Source organism: Falco rusticolus, chromosome 6 (assembly GCF_015220075.1).
Source record: "Falco rusticolus isolate bFalRus1 chromosome 6, bFalRus1.pri, whole genome shotgun sequence".
In the NCBI taxonomy this organism is placed as follows: domain Eukaryota; kingdom Metazoa; phylum Chordata; class Aves; order Falconiformes; family Falconidae; genus Falco; species Falco rusticolus.
In genome coordinates, this window is record NC_051192.1 from 38,022,801 (window position 1) to 38,041,977 (window position 19,177).

The 19,177-nt window shown below is 37.8% G+C and overlaps 1 protein-coding gene across 2 annotated transcripts in view; it reads left to right on the forward strand.

Annotated features, from left to right (window-relative positions):
• The window catches only part of PDE7B (phosphodiesterase 7B), a 182,050-nt gene that overhangs the window by 45,442 nt on the left and 117,431 nt on the right, over positions 1 to 19,177 (forward strand). For both annotated transcript variants that reach the window (XM_037391541.1, XM_037391542.1), the window contains one exon: positions 14,672 to 14,732. In XM_037391541.1, coding sequence (XP_037247438.1) covers positions 14,672 to 14,732 — 61 coding nt within the window. The remainder of the gene's footprint in view (positions 1 to 14,671; positions 14,733 to 19,177) is intronic.

Genomic DNA, 19,177 nt, shown 5'->3' on the forward strand with positions numbered 1-19,177 from the left:
CTCGTTCATGTGTTCACATGTAAATGTGCGCTTGTTTGTACATCCTGTATACTGGGCAAAACATTTTAATTTCATTTTGAAAGATGTGTAACAAGGTTTGAAAATATGTTAACCCTTTCTGTTTGGAAGAAAGTCAACATATCTGGTAATTTAAGTGTTCTGGAAGCACAGTCCATTGAAGTGGACTAGTCAAAGAGAAGTGTTTCTTCAAAAGGTTTGCTCATGCTCTCTCTGGGAGTTGTTGTGATGTCACACAGGATAAAGAGTGTTTCTGGCAGACTTTGAAAGTATCAGTGTTTTGGTTGAAGGCTGTTGGAGTTGTGTTCTTTGTTAGTTTTCTCTACAGGAGGCAAGGTAAGATAGTTCATTTCTTTTTGCTGAATGACAGATATCAGGTCCCCCAGATGTCAGATGTATGATACAGGTTGCCAGGATTCAAAACTATGGTCAGACAAAATTTTCAAAGATGGTTAGTAAAAGCTTTAGAGAGACACTTTTGTGACTACTGCACTGTGCCTGATCTAGCTACAAAGAGCTGATTTTCCCTTTAAAAATACCATATTAATCCTTTATGTAGCTGGCTGGTGGGTGGAGACACTCACGTCCTGGACACTTGTGGTGAAGGTCAACAGAGTAGACAAGGTTGCGTTATTTTGTGTTTGTTTTGTGAAAATGTTCAGGAACAAAATTGTAAAATATTTATTTTATGTATTGTTTCAAGTATTATGCAAAACCAATAAAAGTAAGTTGAAAGAAAACATCAGCATTTCTGATTTTAAATATCAAAGGACAGGAAATTCTCCATCCTTGATTTCCCGTTGGGATTATAGCGATTTACTGTTCTGAGATTCCCTGCTTTAGTGTGATATAACGTGTAAAGGATAAGCAGGATGACATTGAATTTCAGCTTTGTTTGGTTCCAGTCAGACCCTTCATAGTTATCATACTATTGTAAGGTGACATCCGTAAGCTTCCAAAGATACCACAGCCTAAACACTTTTTGATACTGGATTAACATCCTTTCTATGAGAGAGAGACATTTTTAATCTTTTTCCAGGCTTCTGTGTTATTACAATAGGCTTTTTTAATCCCTTCTATATAGTCTCCAGATAAAAATAAATGTGCGATCAAGCAATGTCAATCTCCATGTTGAGAAGAGGGGTGTACTTAGGACAGAGCTGTTTCTCGTAAAGCGATACAACTGGGAAAACCAATGTACATCAAAATACTAACCAGGCCCATGTTGTATTTAGAGATGCTGTTGTTAGTGAGCATCATCAGAGCAGTTCGGTAGTAGCTGAACAGCTAGGGTCTAGTAGAGATGAATAGGCAGCCTTGAATGAGGGGTTATGTCATCACAGTAACATCCAGAATGCCACTGATGTGTAATGGCTTCCATTTTTGGTGGACATCAGTGATGAACAGGGCCTGTTATTTAACTTTTATGTGGTTAAAACAATAGAAGACTGGTTTTATTCAATGATGGTGGTTTAGGAGTTAGGTGTAGAGAGGAAAGCTGCCTTTCTGCTCTTCAGAAAGGCAGGGGTGAGTCTTACTTGGGAGGTGGGTTGATGCCTGCCACTTGATTTATATGCACAGTGGGATGCTGAGTGTTGTCCACATCAGTCCCAGGGGCAATTACTGTCTCTGGAAGCTGGAATTTCTAAGCAGCCCTAGCCCAGTGTCAGTAAACCTAGTTCAGCTGGAGCATGATTTCTAGTGGCTCAAGAGGGCTGTCTGTCATCTGTAGATTAATTTAGCGATGGCTGGAAACAGCTACTCAAAGAGCCAACTTCTTATGTTACAGGAGTTACACTTCTGGCAAACTATGATTTTTTGTTTTCATTTATAGAATTTAATACTGCAATGGATGTTTCCCAATGTACTGAGAAAGAAGGGCCCAGTCAGTTGTGAAATACCACACTGAACACAAGAAAAACATTGAATAACCCACACGATAACTTTGTTATCCTCCTCTTGGAGTACTGTACATCCAGATGGGAAGATTAGTCTTACTTAACGATTTTTTAACTTAAGTTTTTGTATGGTGATTGTTTTCGAAGTTAGAATCTCTTTGGTTTCAGTTTTATGATTTTTTTACCAGGTCCAATTATTCTGAAACAGACATTTCATTAAGATAAACCCTTCTATGTATCCCCTTGAAAGGGAGACCTGAGAAAGCAGTTTTCATTTCTATCCTCATTCACTTTTTTGTACAAATCCAATTAGCTTCATGGAAGATGAATGTGTCAATAGTGAACACAGAACAGACCATCTGATATGCAGAGCTGGCAATGCTTGCCATCTCATCCTTTAGATGTGTCCTTACAGCTCCTGTTGCTGTCAATGTGTGATGCCCACTGATACTCCAGCGGTTCATCCAGTGGCTTCCAGATGGGGAGGGTGAAGTGGGGCTAGAAGTGATCAGCTTTAGTTGAAGAGTCACTGTTGTAGCATCCAGGATCTTGACTCCCTCTACAGATCAGAGACAAATGGACCTCTCATATGCTCACCATGCTCCACGTGCTGGATTTACTTCCATACAGGTTCATAAGGAAAACCAAATGGTCAACAAGCACAGGGCTGATTCAATAACTGTGCTTTTAAGTCACCAAGGCGCGTTTCAGTAATAAAATCCTTACAGTTTCTGATCTAATGTGACTCTTGTTTTCAAAATATCTCCCCCCAAAGCAGATTTTTCTGGCCTAAGTTGCTCAGCTGACTTTATGAGGTGAAAGTGCTCATCAGCCTGCACTATTAGTTCCTGTATTTACTCATCCATTACTCAACAAGATAAATGTAGTCATACTGTTAATGTAAGAAATAGTACACAGAATTAGAGGCAACCGGAATGTTACTCACTGCTCTTTCAGTGGGTTGGCGACCTTTAGCAAGTTTGTGTAATCAGTCCTTTCCTCTATTTCCCATCTGTACAGTATCTAACTGTAAAACTTAGCCTGTCTCAAGGGTAATGTTAAATAATATTACAAAAAATGACTAACATAAAAATGGAAAGAACTATAAAACTCATAAAAATCACAGAGACACCAAAGGTTTTCCACATTCAGAGACCTGTTAAAAACTCATTACATTGTTTGTATTGTCTCAGCACGAGATCTGCTGCAGTCACTTCAGTCAGCCAGTCAGCAATGCATTGCCAGCATTCAAATAATAGAAATGTGTCTGCATCTATAATACAGGTGTCTGAGCAACAAGAGTTTAGATCCAAATCCAAATTTAATGTTTTCATATAAACAGGAGGTACTTCAAAACCTCTTTTAATTGGAATGCAGCACATTTCCACTGAAAAACTTGTTTGCACTGAACAGGATTTTCACCTGGGTTATTAATTAGGATCGTGTGACAGAAAACAAACAGTACCTTTCAGTTTTAAAATAAAAGTCAGCCAAGATTATTACCTATAACTTCATTATTTCTGTATTATGCAAATTCTGTTTCAGAAGTTTTTTGTAAATGCTAGGAAAATAAGTTTAAACAAAGTTTCTAATTGCTGCTGTAAATAAATTAATTCTTCTTTCTTCGTAAAATGGTACAGAGGTACCACTTGTAGTATGTGCAGTTTTATCAGTCATGTGGCTTAGGTAATCTGCAATATATGGGGAACCATGACTCTTTTGTGAAGAAGGACAAGTGCCGTATGGAAATATTACAGACACCATGTAATGTATTAATGTTTTTAAAAGAGATTTTTTTATAAGAGGTGGTTTCAGATGCTGATAAGGAAAGTGCTTCTGCTCCGTTCTCTCAGTCGCTGCACAGCTTCTAAATGTTCCACTGCTTCCTACAAAGTGTAATACAGTCAGCAATCTTTACCCCAAACAAATTCTAACTGTATATTTATACCTCATTGTAAGTATATATACAAAGGTATATAACAAAATAAAATAGGAAAACTGGAAACACTATTTTCCCTAATGCTTTATCATCTATTGAAAGCCAAAAGGAAATAACAGGATTTACCCATAGCTTCAGAAAAGGTGTTCTGTTTATTGTGAAGAAAATGGCATCTTTTCCTTTACTTGTTTGTGAGCCTCACAGCTGTGCTGTGCTCTACCCTAGTAACTAGGACCAAAGCAATATTAAAAACATCTTTTTACTTCCTTCACAAAAATGCAATGAATCCATGCTGGCCTCCCTCTATAACTAAACATTCTGGATGTCCCACATATGCTGGTGATACTACCCACAATCCCTCATATCTGCTTACCTGCCAGCCACCTTGCCATCGTGTGACAACTGGGAGAACATTTCTTCTTTTGTGCAAATCCAGCCTCTACATTCAGGATTAACACTGATTTTAGGGTCCAAGCATACAGCAGATGTTTACACTTAGTGTGAGCTAAATCCTTCTAACTGTAATTGATGAAGAGTGAGGCATCCAGGCTTTCTCTGGAGACAGGTGGGCTAAATCAGTGTCTAGAAATTTCCATCTCTCTTCCTTTATGAACGTAAAAACCTGGAGGTCAGTTTCCTCAAGTGAGATTAAAAAAATTCCACCATAGTTTTAAATATGTTGTAGATGTTAATTGTTTGGGAGTTCTATAAAACAGATGTTCTACCAAAACAGAGACTTAACTGAAATAAATAACTTGGTCAGGCACTCAGTATCTTAGCAATTGTCTGAAAATATACAAGGAGAATGATTTTTCTTTAAGCCTATCACATAAAAATTGTGAATAAAAAAAAATAGGAAAACAATAGATCTTAGGAGTTGCTTTTCAATTCCATCTTTAACATAAATATATATTAAATCACACTTAAATAACACAAGACAAAACCAAACACATCCAAAAATAAAATCTGAAAGGACAATGCTACGTTGTACACACAGTTTTCTCCTGGGGGGCCAGATAAAGAACAAACTATATATGGCAGATATTAGTCATATTACTTAATACACCTACTGCAACAAATTCAGATGGTGATAAGGTTGGTAATAGACACTGAATAGAAATGATGCTATGCATGTTAGTCAGAATCAGATTGGTTAACACTAAAAATCAAAGGCATTTTCTGGTTTTGTACAGATAGGTAAGGGATATATGATAGAAACTGAACCAGTAATAGTTCACTGTCTTGACTTTGGCAGCTAAGACTGGAAGATATGAGCAAAACCAGGCCAAAAGGCAGTGTAAGATTATTCCCATGACAAAAAAAGGTTAACAGGTTAATATTTTTTTCTTATACAGATGAAGCACAGTTCTCAGTTTCTCCCCAAAAATTAGTATCTAGTTGAATAGGGAGTAACAGGAGACATGGCCTTGCCATTTTTGCAAAATACTTGAGGTTTACTACATACAACAGGAGGACATATCCCTTCAAGAGAATTTATCTTCAGAAGGTCAATTCAGATGAAGGGAGGGAACCACATGCAACCAAATCCTTTTCTAACCTTTAGTTAGTTCCCATAAATAGTAGGTGTTGTCTCTTCTTAGCAATGCCTGAAAGAATAGTAACTATTTCCTTTTTCTTGTTTGGATTACAAAGAAATCTGGTTTAGTACAGAGGCATTCTGTGAAATTAATTTGTGCCCCACTTTTTACTAAATATTACAGTTCTTCTATACTGTGCTTTTCTGTATGTCCTGTTTATTTAGAGTGTGAGGTACATGATCTTTTTTTCTTCTGCACAAATACAGTTCTTCATAATCAAGTCTGAAATAGTTTTGTGTCCCTTAGTGATGAAAACTTTTTAAGAAAACAAAGGTGTGGCAGGTAAAGTGTTTGCAGTAGAGTGACTTAAGAGGTCTTTTGCCCTCTGATTTACTTAGGATCTTATTTGGGTTACACATCAAAGTGAACTCTGTATCATTCCAGACTTGTTTGAATACCTGTTCGCAAAACAGGATTATGACAGTCACAGATATCTATGAAACTATCATAGCTTTATTTTCTCCAGACTGGTGTTTGATAGCTGCAGAAGACTTTGAGTGCAGACCTAGGGGACATTCTGTTCCCATGGAGTCTCTTTGCTGTTTTTATTCCAGTTGTTTCTGAATTCTAAAGTAAGCCTCTTCAGAAAAAAATGGTTTTACAATTTTTGTATGGGGAATCAAGATGTACATCACTTGGGAAGGCCTTGGGACTACAAGAGAAGAAGGAAGCTACCTGGGAAATTCGTTTCTTGTGTAAACTCTTATGATGAGATTAACAACGAGTAAAAGAAACATTTGCTGGAGCTTTGTCCTTTTCTTTTACTGTCTCCAGGATAGACTAAGAGATTATAACCAGGATCTGCTGAGAAGTGAGAGAAGATAAAAGAGCAGCTTCGTGCTGCACTTGCCAACAGTACACCTGTTTTGAATTGATGCTTTCACGCATTTAAAAAGAAAAAAAAACAGAATTGAAAAAAGTCTCTGCTTCTGGGAATTATTTTCAGGGAGAAAATTAGTCTTTTTAGCATTGCTCCAAAAGACTGCAATCTTGGAAACTGCAACTAATATGTCCAAAAAACATGGATTTCCCTGTATCTGAAATATGTTTATAGTGGTTATTGCGGTATCATCTAAATCTTTCCTGACAAAAAATGGCATTTGTATGACTCCATTATTATTAATCCATGTTATTAATCGCACTTTGAAAGTTGTTGAAAAGTTGTGTTAGTTTCAATGATACTTTCTTTTAATGCAGAAGATGCTGTTCCCCGAGGTCTAATATAACAATTTTTGAAATACAGATTTTTTCTGTCAAAACAACACTTGCTGTTCTTTAGCTCCATATGTTCTGTATGTAGAAATATGATGTATGCTGGCTGTGCTTGAAGTTCTGAAAGTCACTTTTGCAGTGCTAAGGTTATTTCGTGTTTTTTGGTTTCATTTCCTTTTCCAAAATACACTAATAGAAGAGTACTTCCAATTGATAGTTATGACTGTAGAAGCATGTGTTAATGGGCTAAAATACTGCTATAGGTGCCCACTTTTACAGTAGGTGTTTGGTAATGCGCTGGGCAGATGCCAGGCCACTGGTACAGAACAGCTGAGGACAGGGCTCATACGCTAAGATCACTTACAGTGGCAAAAGAGTTTAAAAATGTGTACAAGGCACAAGAGCTCAAAATGTTTGAGAAGGATAACCAGAACCAAATTTGGGAGTAAAGCTGTAAGTGGTTGGTGATAAGCTCAGAAGATGCAATCAGAAGGGAGGTTTTCATGTTGTGGCCACTGAAACCATCTACACAGCTAACGAAAACAAGGCCCAAGACCGCGCTTTGCCTGTGTCCACTGTGCACAGCAGCTGGGCCTAGGTGCACCATGCAGTGACACAGCACTGCAGGAAGGATTTCGTTCATAGGAAGTTTTATTTGCAGAGTCCCTCATGGATGGCAGACATCAAACACTGAGTTACCTTAGGGAAAGAGCAAGGAGAGAAAGAGAGCAAAAAAGGAGAAAAGTAAAAGCTTCCTTTTAACTGCATAACCAATTCTCCAGTTGTACAGCTATCCATGGGACACCCCTACCTTCAGGCCCAAGCTGTGTGTGGTACACAAGCAAGGAACTGAGGGTAAGTAGTTTCTTCACTCAGAAAGTGGTCAGGGAGACAGTTTTATTAGGCAGGAGAAACCCCATGCTCGTGTGGGCTTACTGGCACTGTCTTCTTGTCCTTCCTGAGACTGTGCTTTTGTATGCAAAGCATATAGTATGCCATGGTACACACAAATAAGCAGGTGCCAAAATTCATCCCACATTGCTCTGAATAGCCCGAGGAGACTCTTCAGGAGATTTTATCTCCCACACCCCTTTGATTTGCTTCTTGGAAAGAGTGGTGTGCCAGTCAGTACTTCTGAAGCTTTGACCCTTCCTTTGATCCAGCAAGTCAGTGAGAAATATGTGAGAAAAGCATGTGGTTGAAGCTGAGACCTAAATTTTCACAAATTAATCCTGTATTTTCCTCCTGTTACATATTTCAATAGAAAATGAAAGTTAAAATAGCAGTGACCATAGCTAGAACAGCCCAGCTCTGCAACTCAGAGGAGGAGGAAAGACAATTATGTGGTCCAGAAAATGTTTAAATACAGAGAACTTTGATGTTTCACATCAGAGCAACAATAAATAGAGACAACGAATTTGCCTTTTCCCTAGTATTGATATTTTTCTCTCATCTTCCCTCCCACTTAGAACTGTTTTTGTGGTGGGAGGATCCATTACGTAATCTACAGATGTTTTACATTCTTTAAAATATAAACTAGAAAATAAACTGTAATACAGATTCATCCCATGAGAGTAAAAAATTAGTCTGCTCTTTAACATTTCTTGGATGATGGCACCCCCTCAGAACATGCCTACAAGTTGTGCCTCGCCTGTTAATGCACACTCAACTGTGACTTATTGCTTATTAAAAACTAACATGTTTATTACTTGGTAATTGTAGATTTGGCTCCCAGTGCCCATGTTATAAACACTTAAAAGTAGGGATGCCATACTGAAACACTGACAGATTCTCAGGAACGTCAGGGCTACTGGTGCCTCCCTAATGTAGTCACACATTGTTAGACTTCTTTTTTTTCCTTAACTGAAGAAGAAAACAAAGCAGTTAAACTGCTATATCCATTTTCCAGCAACATTAATCCATTTCAAACCACTCTTAACCATAGTAAATCACAGGTTTGTGAGAAAATGAACTCCCTAAAGGTTCACCTCAGGCTATTTAGCCCACAAACAAGTTGCTGACTACTGGCAACAATGGTTGGTTGGGAATTATTGCTCAGTTTAGTTGTAATTACTTATTTTGCTGTGTCTTCTGTTCAGAGTAGCTGAGGGTCTACAGCATGGTAAATTCCAGAATGAAATGCATTGCCAAGATGCTGCTGGAGATTGACACTGACAGTGTTGAAAGGTTATTTGAACAACATGTTTTAACTTCCTGGAGGGAAGAGAAGCCTTCTCTTTTATGGGGAAATCTTGGAAAGGGAGGAGCTCTCAAAACAAGTCTGCCAGACGTAACTATTCTACTGTGCAGAAAATCATCCAGATGTTAATAGAACTGGAATTCTCATTTTAAGCATGCCTCATTGTTGATGATAAATAGGGAAGCTGGAAAGTTTACCCATTAAATGTAGTATAGCTGTGATACAATAGTTGCAATGTAATAGTAGTAATTTGAACAGCAGAAAATGTAGCATTCTGGCTGCTAATAGTATTTTAAAGTCAATTGTCAGTGTACTGTGATTACACCACATTTATAATTGGGTGGGCATACACACACAATACATACCAGTTCAAGATAAGTGTACTTTTTTGTGGCGCAATTTAGTGGAACACTTAACTTGCCAAATGCAGTCTACATCTTCAGGTAAGTATAAGATGTTATCTATAATCATTATGGGAATAAGGCCCAGGGAGGTAATGTGTGAACAATCACAATTTCTATAGATCTTGGGCAATTTTGTTAGCTGAAAGATTCTAGTGGTATTTGCTACCAATGGGAATGTTCATATATGCAATTCTCAAGTTTTATTCATTATACACATGTTTTCATGTGAGAAAGGCTAAGTAAAGTTCCTGAGGAATTCAAAGTTGGCAATTCAAAGTCACATGAATAGGGTGAGCTTTTTGCAGTCATTCAGTCCATAGAATATTGATCAAATACAGGCCTGTTAAATTTTAATTAAGGTGTGATATAGAGAAAAGAAGCTTTAATCTCTAAACAAATAAAAAACATTGGCTTAATTTCCTTTGCTAAGGCCAACAAAGGCCATGGGTAAAGATAAAGAAAAATTCGTGTTTGACATTTAAGTGCATCTCAAGATTACACAGAGTATTGGTAGGGAACTTCCTTGTTTCACATAAACATTGATTTAATCACTAACAGATATCATTAGAAGGCTTTCATTTTGGGGGAGGTGCTTGTGAAAAGGCTGAGGCCAGGACAGATTACATGTGTCAGTCTGCTCTGGTTGTTCCTGTACTTTCTTTTGTCCCTGTCAGAGAGGACAGACAGAACTGGAAATACCACCAATGTAACAAGGCATTGGAAATCCTACAGTTCCTACACTCTGATATTTCACCAGCATTCAGGATGAATCCACCTTAAATCTCCTCCTAGGCAGCCTGAAAACAAAGAGAATGTGGCCTGGCTCCTTGTGAAATATTGCCCTTAATTTTCAGCTATTTATATGAGTAGCCAGTTGTTTTTATTAAAAGATTGCTAAAACTTATGAAGTACTGTTGTTTTTCACACTAACAGACTTCACGTCTGTAATTCCTTAAGCAATTAGAATCATGCTTTTACATACTAGAGGACTTTACTCAATTACTTTTTTAAAGATGATGAAGAAAAGAACATAAAAGGAAAGCAGATATATGAATAACAGGAGCATTTTTTGCCTCTGAGCTCATCCATTCTTTTATAGAAGCATAGAAGCCATTTGCTTTACTTTAAATTCTTTTAATCAGTTGTATCCACAAGTATATCTTTTAACTCTCATTTCTGAAAGAATGTGAAATTATATGCAGTACTCTGAAAAAAAAAAGGAAATAAAAAGCTCTTTTACCAAAAGTGTTGTTATGTACACTCTACTTCTTTCTCCTATTGGTAAAAGTGAAGCACATTAACTTAAGGCTACTTTAAAAAAAGAAATCAGATGGATTCTTTAAAACTATTTGGCATGCAATCAATGTGCAATTAACACAATTCCTCTGTCGGTATAATAATCCCTGTCACTTTCTGCAAAAGGAAAATTATCCAATCTGTTGTCATGTTTGGCTGATCATGTACATTGAGTACCTCGTTGGTTATTGCAACATTTGAAGAGACATATATGTTGAACACCATAATCAAGATGTGCAGAACAGAACAGAACAGTGAAGCCTATAAATATGGTTCCTACTTCAATAACCTTTTAGCTGACTAAGCTGGCTTTTCAAAACTTCATTGTCTGCAGCTTAAAAAGGTCAAAATTGTGCATGTTCAAATTTCATGCCAGAAAAACTATTATATTTTTAAACACTATACAGTCTAAAATTATTAATATAGCTAAATGTTAATTATATGCATTTAATAAGTAGAAAATTAACATGCCACTTACTGCAATTCTCATGACAAAAACTTTCAGATCTTTACATGCTGGATTTTATTATAGGTAAGAATTTAGCCCTATTTCTTTCAATTACTTGATTTGCATCTCTCTCTCTTCTTAAAACATGTAATGCTTTAATTTACCATACAAACACAAGATTAATAGAATTATTTCAAAACCAGTTTTTTCATAGATAAAATTTTCTCTACAACATAAAAAACCCCACTAAGGATATATTCTTTCTAGGGTACATACAGCCCATATCAAATCCTCAAATGCAGGTGGTGTGAGCCCAGGCATGCTGGAAATGGAAACCCAGCCTATGAATGATCACGTAATACTGGAGAAGTAAAATGAGATGCATTACTGCATTAGTACAACTGACTAGAATCAATTTTCCAGCCACTCTCTGCATGAACTTTTCTTCTGCCACTTGTGAGAGACTGAGATCTAAAATACCCCAAACTCAGGATCCAAGAATATGATTTATCCTATTTTTAGAGAGTGAATTCTTAGACCTTTAAAGAGCTTCAAATATAGGTCAGAACTACGAATCCAACCTCATTATAGATTTCAAGAAATAAAGTTCAGAGGCAGCTTTTCTGTTTGAGTTTGTTGCTCTTCCTAACTGGATAATGTGTTTAGTCTTTACAGCTCACCATTGACACTCTTGCTTCTCTAAAATGGGAACAGAAAACTGATACCTTCCTCCAGACCTGATTCCTATGAATACAGGTAGTGCTGCTTATAAGCAGCAGCTTCCAGAGGCTGTTTAGCCAGTCTTTAAGAGAGATGTCATATTTCTCTCAGCTTCCCCAACAGACATATATGGTGATCTACACGTGTGCAATAGGTCTGCATATGTATAGCAGATATGTCTGGGGTTATTCTTCTCCTCTCTCTGCTTTCTGACCGGTTGAAATTAAAAAGTAGAATAACCAGCACTTAATGTCAAAGTCCTGTTCTTGCTCTCTGATGGATCCAATGTCAAAGTCCTGTTCTTGCTCTCTGATGGATCCACTACTGACTCTGTAGCCAACTTGGAAACTTTCAGGACAGAATGAGCAGCTGCTGTGGGACTAGTTTGGAAATGCATTGGGACTGGAGATGCTTTTGGCCTCGTCTCTCAGTACCAGCCCTGATATACAAGCAGGCGGAACAAACCCAAACCAGAAAGGGAAGTAATCTGGGCCAGGAAAAGGACAGGAGAAGCGTAGCCAACACTGGCAGGAATTCACAGTAGTGGTGGCAAAGTCTCAGCTTAATCCTAAAGATTAAATCCTGAAGTCATTCCTTCTTGTTCATGGAAAACGTTCACTAACAGCAAAAATGCCCAAAGAACTCTGTTTTTCAGATGAGCAAAAATGAGCCCCTGCTGTAATTCGGTGCCACTTTACACATCCAGGATCCAGCAAACTCTTTTTCAGATGCTCTGAGAGTTTGGTAACAGCTCATGTTTCAGCCCGTTGATGTGTACCTATGAGCTTTTATTAGCATCAGAAATTAAATGGCTGCAGAAGCTTTTTCTCCTGGTGTTTTCAGCTGCAGTGGTAGTAGTGAAAAATCTCCTAGGCTGACTGTTGTAGTATGATTTTCAGTCAGTTCTGTGAATTGTAGGGGCTAAGAAAATTCAGATAAGGCTATGAACTTCTATACGGGTATCTGAATCTTACTTGCAAAGTTTTCAAAGTTCATCCATCATCAAAATGGATTCTGTGGGATCTTAGTGGACTCTGGGGAACGTTAGCTGTTTTACCAATTTCATAACACTAGGACTGGTGAGTATTGTTAGGTATTGTAAGACATCGTTTGCCAGCCTGAAATGTGATGTTTATATGAATATGTCTGTAACATACAATACGTCTGAGGGACTAAATCAAAAATAACCAAAGGTTTTCAAAGAGCAGCATAAAATTAGGGGTGAGGTGGGCAATTAATTTTGACGTGTTTTCTTGCATCTGAGTCTAAGTATACTTATGGTCATGAAGAAGCTGAAAGATTTCTGTGAAAAGATCTTAACATTCTTCCTAGAAGAACAAATAGCAAATTTCTATTTCTCCTGATAGGGAGCTGGTATAAGAGCATTTGTAAAATCAGCTTTGAAATGCTGGGTGTTGTTTTTCTTTTACAATCTTATAGAACATGCTCCCACCTAGGAAGGTTAATACAGGCGTCTGTTTGCTTTTTTTAGATGTACTGATATATGAAAAGACTCTGTGTGGGAGATGGGCTTTTGTTTGTTTGTTTGTGTTTATTTCAGTGGGAGGGAGGTGAAGGCTATTTTTAAAATAGTGAGTTCCAAATATGTTGTTCATTTATGAAAATGTTGCTGTGTATCATCTTCTTTGAAGCTCTGGGTTCTTTTACTTACATGATTCTCTGTAGGTTTTAATATTTGCTGTAAATGTCACTTTTATTTGAAAAAGATAAAAGAAAAAGACAGTACTAACCACTTTGTCTTACATAAGAAAGCAAGCCATAGGTGCTGAAAAGGGGAAACTGCTTAAGAGAGAGAAAGGAAGAGGAAGGGAAATGGATAGCTCTCAGTGGTTTTTCCAAACGTGAACCACTGTGCTGTTATTCACATTTGGTCATAGATACCAAACCCATAAATATGTAGATAAGGAAGTACAGACCACTTTTACCTATAAAATCTGAGGCTGTCCTTAAGCCCACATCATGAGCTATCAGTGTAGTGGGACAAAATAGAATCTTTTTTTGTAGCACCTGAGGCAACCACTACTGAAGGGAGTGTGATCTGTACACTGACTGACTTTAATCGGAGCTGGATCAGACCCATGAGCCACACCAACTATGTTTCTCCTGGCAGCTAAACTGATATGTCTGTCTGGATAAAGGACTCAAAAATTATGTCTTTTCATTGAAAGCAACCCAGCACTTCTGTATTCTAATCCTAACTCTAATAATGTTCCTTCACTGGGTTTGTGCAGGGACAGAGCATCAGCCCTGATAATACATCTGTACATGTGAATATTATTTTTCATTAACAAAACATATTACCATAGAGTTGTAAATTATTTGTACCTTACAAAAAACAATTTTACTCATAGGTGTTACGGAGAGTTCAAATTTTGTGAAATGACAGCTTTCCTTGATAAATATTTAAGAGTTGGGAGGGGGAGTAAATAAGTTCATTTTACAGAAATGCAAATTGTTGGATCAGCATAGCTGTTTGTTTTGTTTTCAACTGCACCGTTTCACAGATGCTTTTTAGGGTGCAGCCCTGTGACAACTAAATCAGTGTACCGGAGAGGGCTACAATGTCTACCAGTGGTAAATGAGGCCTCCTGTACAATTGGATCTGGTGGTAACAAACAGTAACATGGATCAGGCAGTAACTTAAGCCATAGATACAAAAGTAATAGGTTTTACCTCCAGTCATTCTTGATGAACAACCTAGAAAACAGTGTTGACCCATCCTTGCACATTAGTGATGTCACTCTTCCTCAAACTTTGTCTACTTGAAACTCTTTCGATTTTGACATGTTTACAATGTGTCTTTGTACATCTCTAGTTCCAAAACATAAACAGGGGTATCAGAGGACAAGGGCAGGGATACCATCACAGAGCCTTTAACTAAATATATCCTTTTTTTTTTTTTTTTTTTTTTTTTCAGAGGTGCGGAGAAATCTCATTTGATAGTCCTGACCAGAATGCCAAATGTGTTCGCATGCTAGGTAAGGGTAAGAGTCTTTTCCCCTTTTGATACAAGAAGTGTGCAGAAGTGTGTTTAATTGGTGATTTCTTCTCAAAAGCATGTGATAACGGTGATAACTCACAATGGCATTTACACAGCTCATCCACATGTAGTCCGCCTTAATATATTCTTTATGGTTAATTTTCAGTTATTGAAACAAAGTATATATTCCTGTAGTGCCCATCTGCATAGATGAAAAAATAGCTGTACCAGCACTCTAATTGTAACCTCTGATGTACTCAAGTAGAGAAGTCATATTTGAAAGCTAAAAATCTGTACTTTGAAAGAGAGTATTAATTTCACAAATATGTGTCAAAAGCCTTTAGGTCAGACCTTCAGCTGCATCAATCAGCAAAACTTCAATCACTCTGATTTTACAGATTTGCACAGGTGTAGCAATTTACCCAGCATTTGTAAAAATTAAGTAGAAGGGTCTATTTGGAAACAATACAGGAATGTTCTGCTGTTTCATTTATTTCTGTGACCAATTTTATTGTATTTGCTTTTTTCATCTACAGTGCTGTACCGAAACTTTAACAGCATGGCTAGTATGACAGTGAAAGACAGGCAGTGTCTAAAAACCTGAAAGATCATGTCTACTCAGAAAAAACGAAATCACAGAATACTTGCAGGGTTAGACTTTAAATTCTAAAGACCTTTCACCAGCCAGGGTTGAGGTAAATGTATGATGTAAATTAGAGCATTGCATCTAATGAATGAAGACTGAAATAGTCACAATTTTAAAAACTGCAACTGGCAATGTCTAGGAACTTAATTCCCATCTGGGTGCATAGCCCTGTTCTGTAATAACAGATTATGTGGTTTGTTGTTTATATTCATTAAATCCTATTGTCACAATAGACTGTAATTGCTGCAGAGGAAATCTGTCATGCTTATAGTGCACAGATCCCAACAGATGAACTGACACAATGGGCCATAATGATTTGTTACATCAATGATCCATGGTTAGAGGTTCTTAATGGAACAAGCTGACAAAAAAGATACACTTGTGATCCTTTATCATGCCAATTATAATCTACAGCTTAAATACCATTGAGTTTGTAATACTGTAGTTCTAAGGAAGTTATATCCGCGCAAATGCTATTATCCATTAGGGGGAAAAAAGGGAGGGTGGGAGAGGAGGGAAAAAAAATGACCTGAAGATGAAAGCCTTCTGCATGGGTTGGTTCATCATTTGGTTTGGCATTTTTATAACAAGTCAGCTTGAAATTGGGAGCTTGGCATCATCTTTAATGCAAATGATTCTTTAGGAGCAGTGAGCAGAACAAGATCTTGTTTCCATTACGTATATTCTTATCTATGTCTTGTAGTATATGTATATGCAAGAATGAGAACATATGCTGTGCTCTGTAAGGAAACTGCTAGGAATGTAAAAATGACTCCAAGGGGACATGCCAAAGGTGTGACTGGCTCTCAGAGGTTACATCTCTTCTATTTAAAAATATTTTGCCTGCTATTACTATTCTTCAGTGTCTCTGACAAGTTGAAGACTGTAGTGTCATATATAACATAGGATATTACATTTCACTCCAAGGTATCTCAAATCATGTACAGAGCTGAGATATTCTAAGTGCAAGTGGATATCCCACAACTGGCTCTGCAAGAGGTATGGAAAGTAGAAACTAGCATTATATGGTTGCTCTGAGGGCAACTACTGAAGAGTCTGGACAGAACTCTGTACTGAAGACCAGGAGCCAGAAACCGTGCAACCTGAAAGGTCTAAGACTTTGTGCTGAATGCATCACGTAGCATCAAATTTCGGATTTTACAAGGGAATTGAATTTCCAAGAGAACAACACACAAAGCATCACTGATCAATGCAAAGCTGACATCAATATGTCTGTAGGTGTAACTAGTGAAAAAAGCACAACATGCCTTCAGAAAGGGACATCTTTCTTGACTGCACAGTCTTTGAAATATGCTGAAACAATCATGCTGTCACTTACTGTAACAGTGACACAGTGCTGACAGAAATCTAGAGGGCAAGTCTCAGCAACTGCAATAGGATAATTAGTAAGAAAAGAAACAGAGGAGTCTGGAGTTCTGACTCTATTTCTCCAGGGATCTTTGCTGCAAGACCAGTCCATACTTGGAACTGTACCTTACTTAGCAGTACTCTGAAATGGTAACAGCTGGTTTTGTCAGAAAAGGTCTGTATCTGGGTTATACTTACTGGTTCTGTGTTAGCATCAAATGTAGAGGTTTTCAGGAGTAATGCAAGGCTTGCTACTGTAAGTCCACATTCCCTGAGGTAACATGGAGTGTGTGCATGGAATTCTTTTTCTATAAAGGTTGATGAAGAGAGGTTTGCAGTGAAAATCTTACTGTATTCCTATCTTCCTCCTAGAAAGCAGGAAATAATAGATACAGAAATGCCTAAACGCTTACAATGGCTATAGTGAAAGCAGGCAGCTTTTCAATGGACTGAGTAGATATTGCTAAACCTGAAGCTGAGAGCAAAAGAAACAGTCTAATGCCTCCCTTTTCAGCATTGGATTGATCAATATTTATAATGCAAGTGTGAAAAATAACTTGAACAACTAAATTACACGGCCACTTAGCAAGCACTGCTTCCTGAGGCTATCATAGATGTGTTCTGCTCAGGATATGGTTAGTATCAGTGTAATTAAGTGTACTAAAGTTCCTACAGAAAATTATGTTCTCCCACTTATTCTTTATAACGTGCTTCTTTCTTTACACTTCTATATGTTGTACTATAGTTAAACCAACATAGCTTCTGTAACTGTCACAGAAGAAAGTCCGTCAGTGGCCCACCTTAGCCTTTTGAAGACCAGTGTTCAGATCCTAAATCTATCACAGATTTCTTGAGCCTGGCATTGGCTAAAGCTTTAGACATCCCTGCACATCCATTGTCCTTTGGAAAATGGGAGAAGTACTTCCTCGCTTCTTGGGAACAAGAATAAATTTATATGTACAATGAAAAGCTGAAGTACTATAGGAATGTAGGTCATAAAAATACCACACTGCTGATAAAAGTGTGTTGTCAGAGGTTTCCCCTGAATCTCCGAGTCTCTCTGGAGCCACCAGTAGCTCATCAGCACTTGCAGTGCACTGTTCTGCTTGAATTGGAGTTGTTATCAAGTTAGTGAGAGCACTCAACCGTGACAGAATTGCTAGATAATGCTGAACTGGATGTCAAAAAGATTTTGCTTTATGCTACATTCTGGAAGTTAGAACCCTGGGCTCCTCCTGCCCTTTACTTTTAATGATTTTGACTTAAAAGATAGCTGGCACAAAATCTGAGCATATAGCAAGGTGCTCACTATGTGGTTGTTAGTCCAGATTTTCATATTATGAAGGGCAGAAGAGAACTATCCCTCTCCCTAGAGCACCCACTGCTATTTTCAATGGCACAACCTGTGGTTAATTTTTCCCATATGTAGACAGACATATTCTGAGCTCAGACATGACACAATGTCGTATCATGCGGAGATAATTGGGTTAGTTTGCTGTGAAAATTGCTGGTTGGATGCCTAAGCTAATTAACTCTGCTGGGAAGAATTGCATACTAGCTTGGAAGAGTCCAAAACTAAGGCAACTTAACCAGTTCTCACATCTTAACTAGCTCATGCAAAGCTAGCTCAGTAACCTCTACATGGCAGAACACTGAGTTTTATGAATTTATGCTGGAAAGAATAACATTCTCATATCAGGCTTTAGGATTAGTACAGAAGGAAAAATGTCTGCCAACTAGAAGAGAAACTTCAGTGTATAATAAATACCGGTTCATACAGAAGAGATATGGTTATCCTTATATTTGCTCTATTAGGAAGTAGGCAGCTGCACTCATCGTAAGATATACAAAATTAAATGGTCCCATCAGTTTTAATCTGTACAGTCTTACTGATGACAGTGAAGTAAGGGGGATGGATGATAAAAGCATATTATCTGGTTTGTTACTCTGGTAACCAGTCTTCCACCGGCAGATTTGGTCTTTACTCTTTGCTGAAACACTGGATAGATTTTGAAGAGGTCACATCTCTCGCTGGACATCTCACCTGTCTGCAGAAGTTTTTCCAGGAGAAATGTGAATTGCCCTCCTTAAGGAGCTAGTTAGTAAAATGAAAACACAAGCCTTCCAGACGCCCCATGGCAAATGGCTGAGGTGCTTTCTTTTCATTATTGTAAATTCCACGCAGACAGGAATAATGTGGGTGAGTTTTGTTTCCCTTTTGGTGTAGACTTAATCCTTGCAAAAGCAGACAGATGAATCCTTGTTTGGGATAAAAGTAGTTTCCTCACAAATAGCCATTTAAAATTCACCCATGAAAAAATCAACTGGGGGAAAAAAAGGGGGGGTGGTATCTTTTTTATTTCTTCCCCAGACTATTAGAATGTTGTTGCTTTGGGGCAACGAACTTTTTCATATTCCAGCACAGAGAG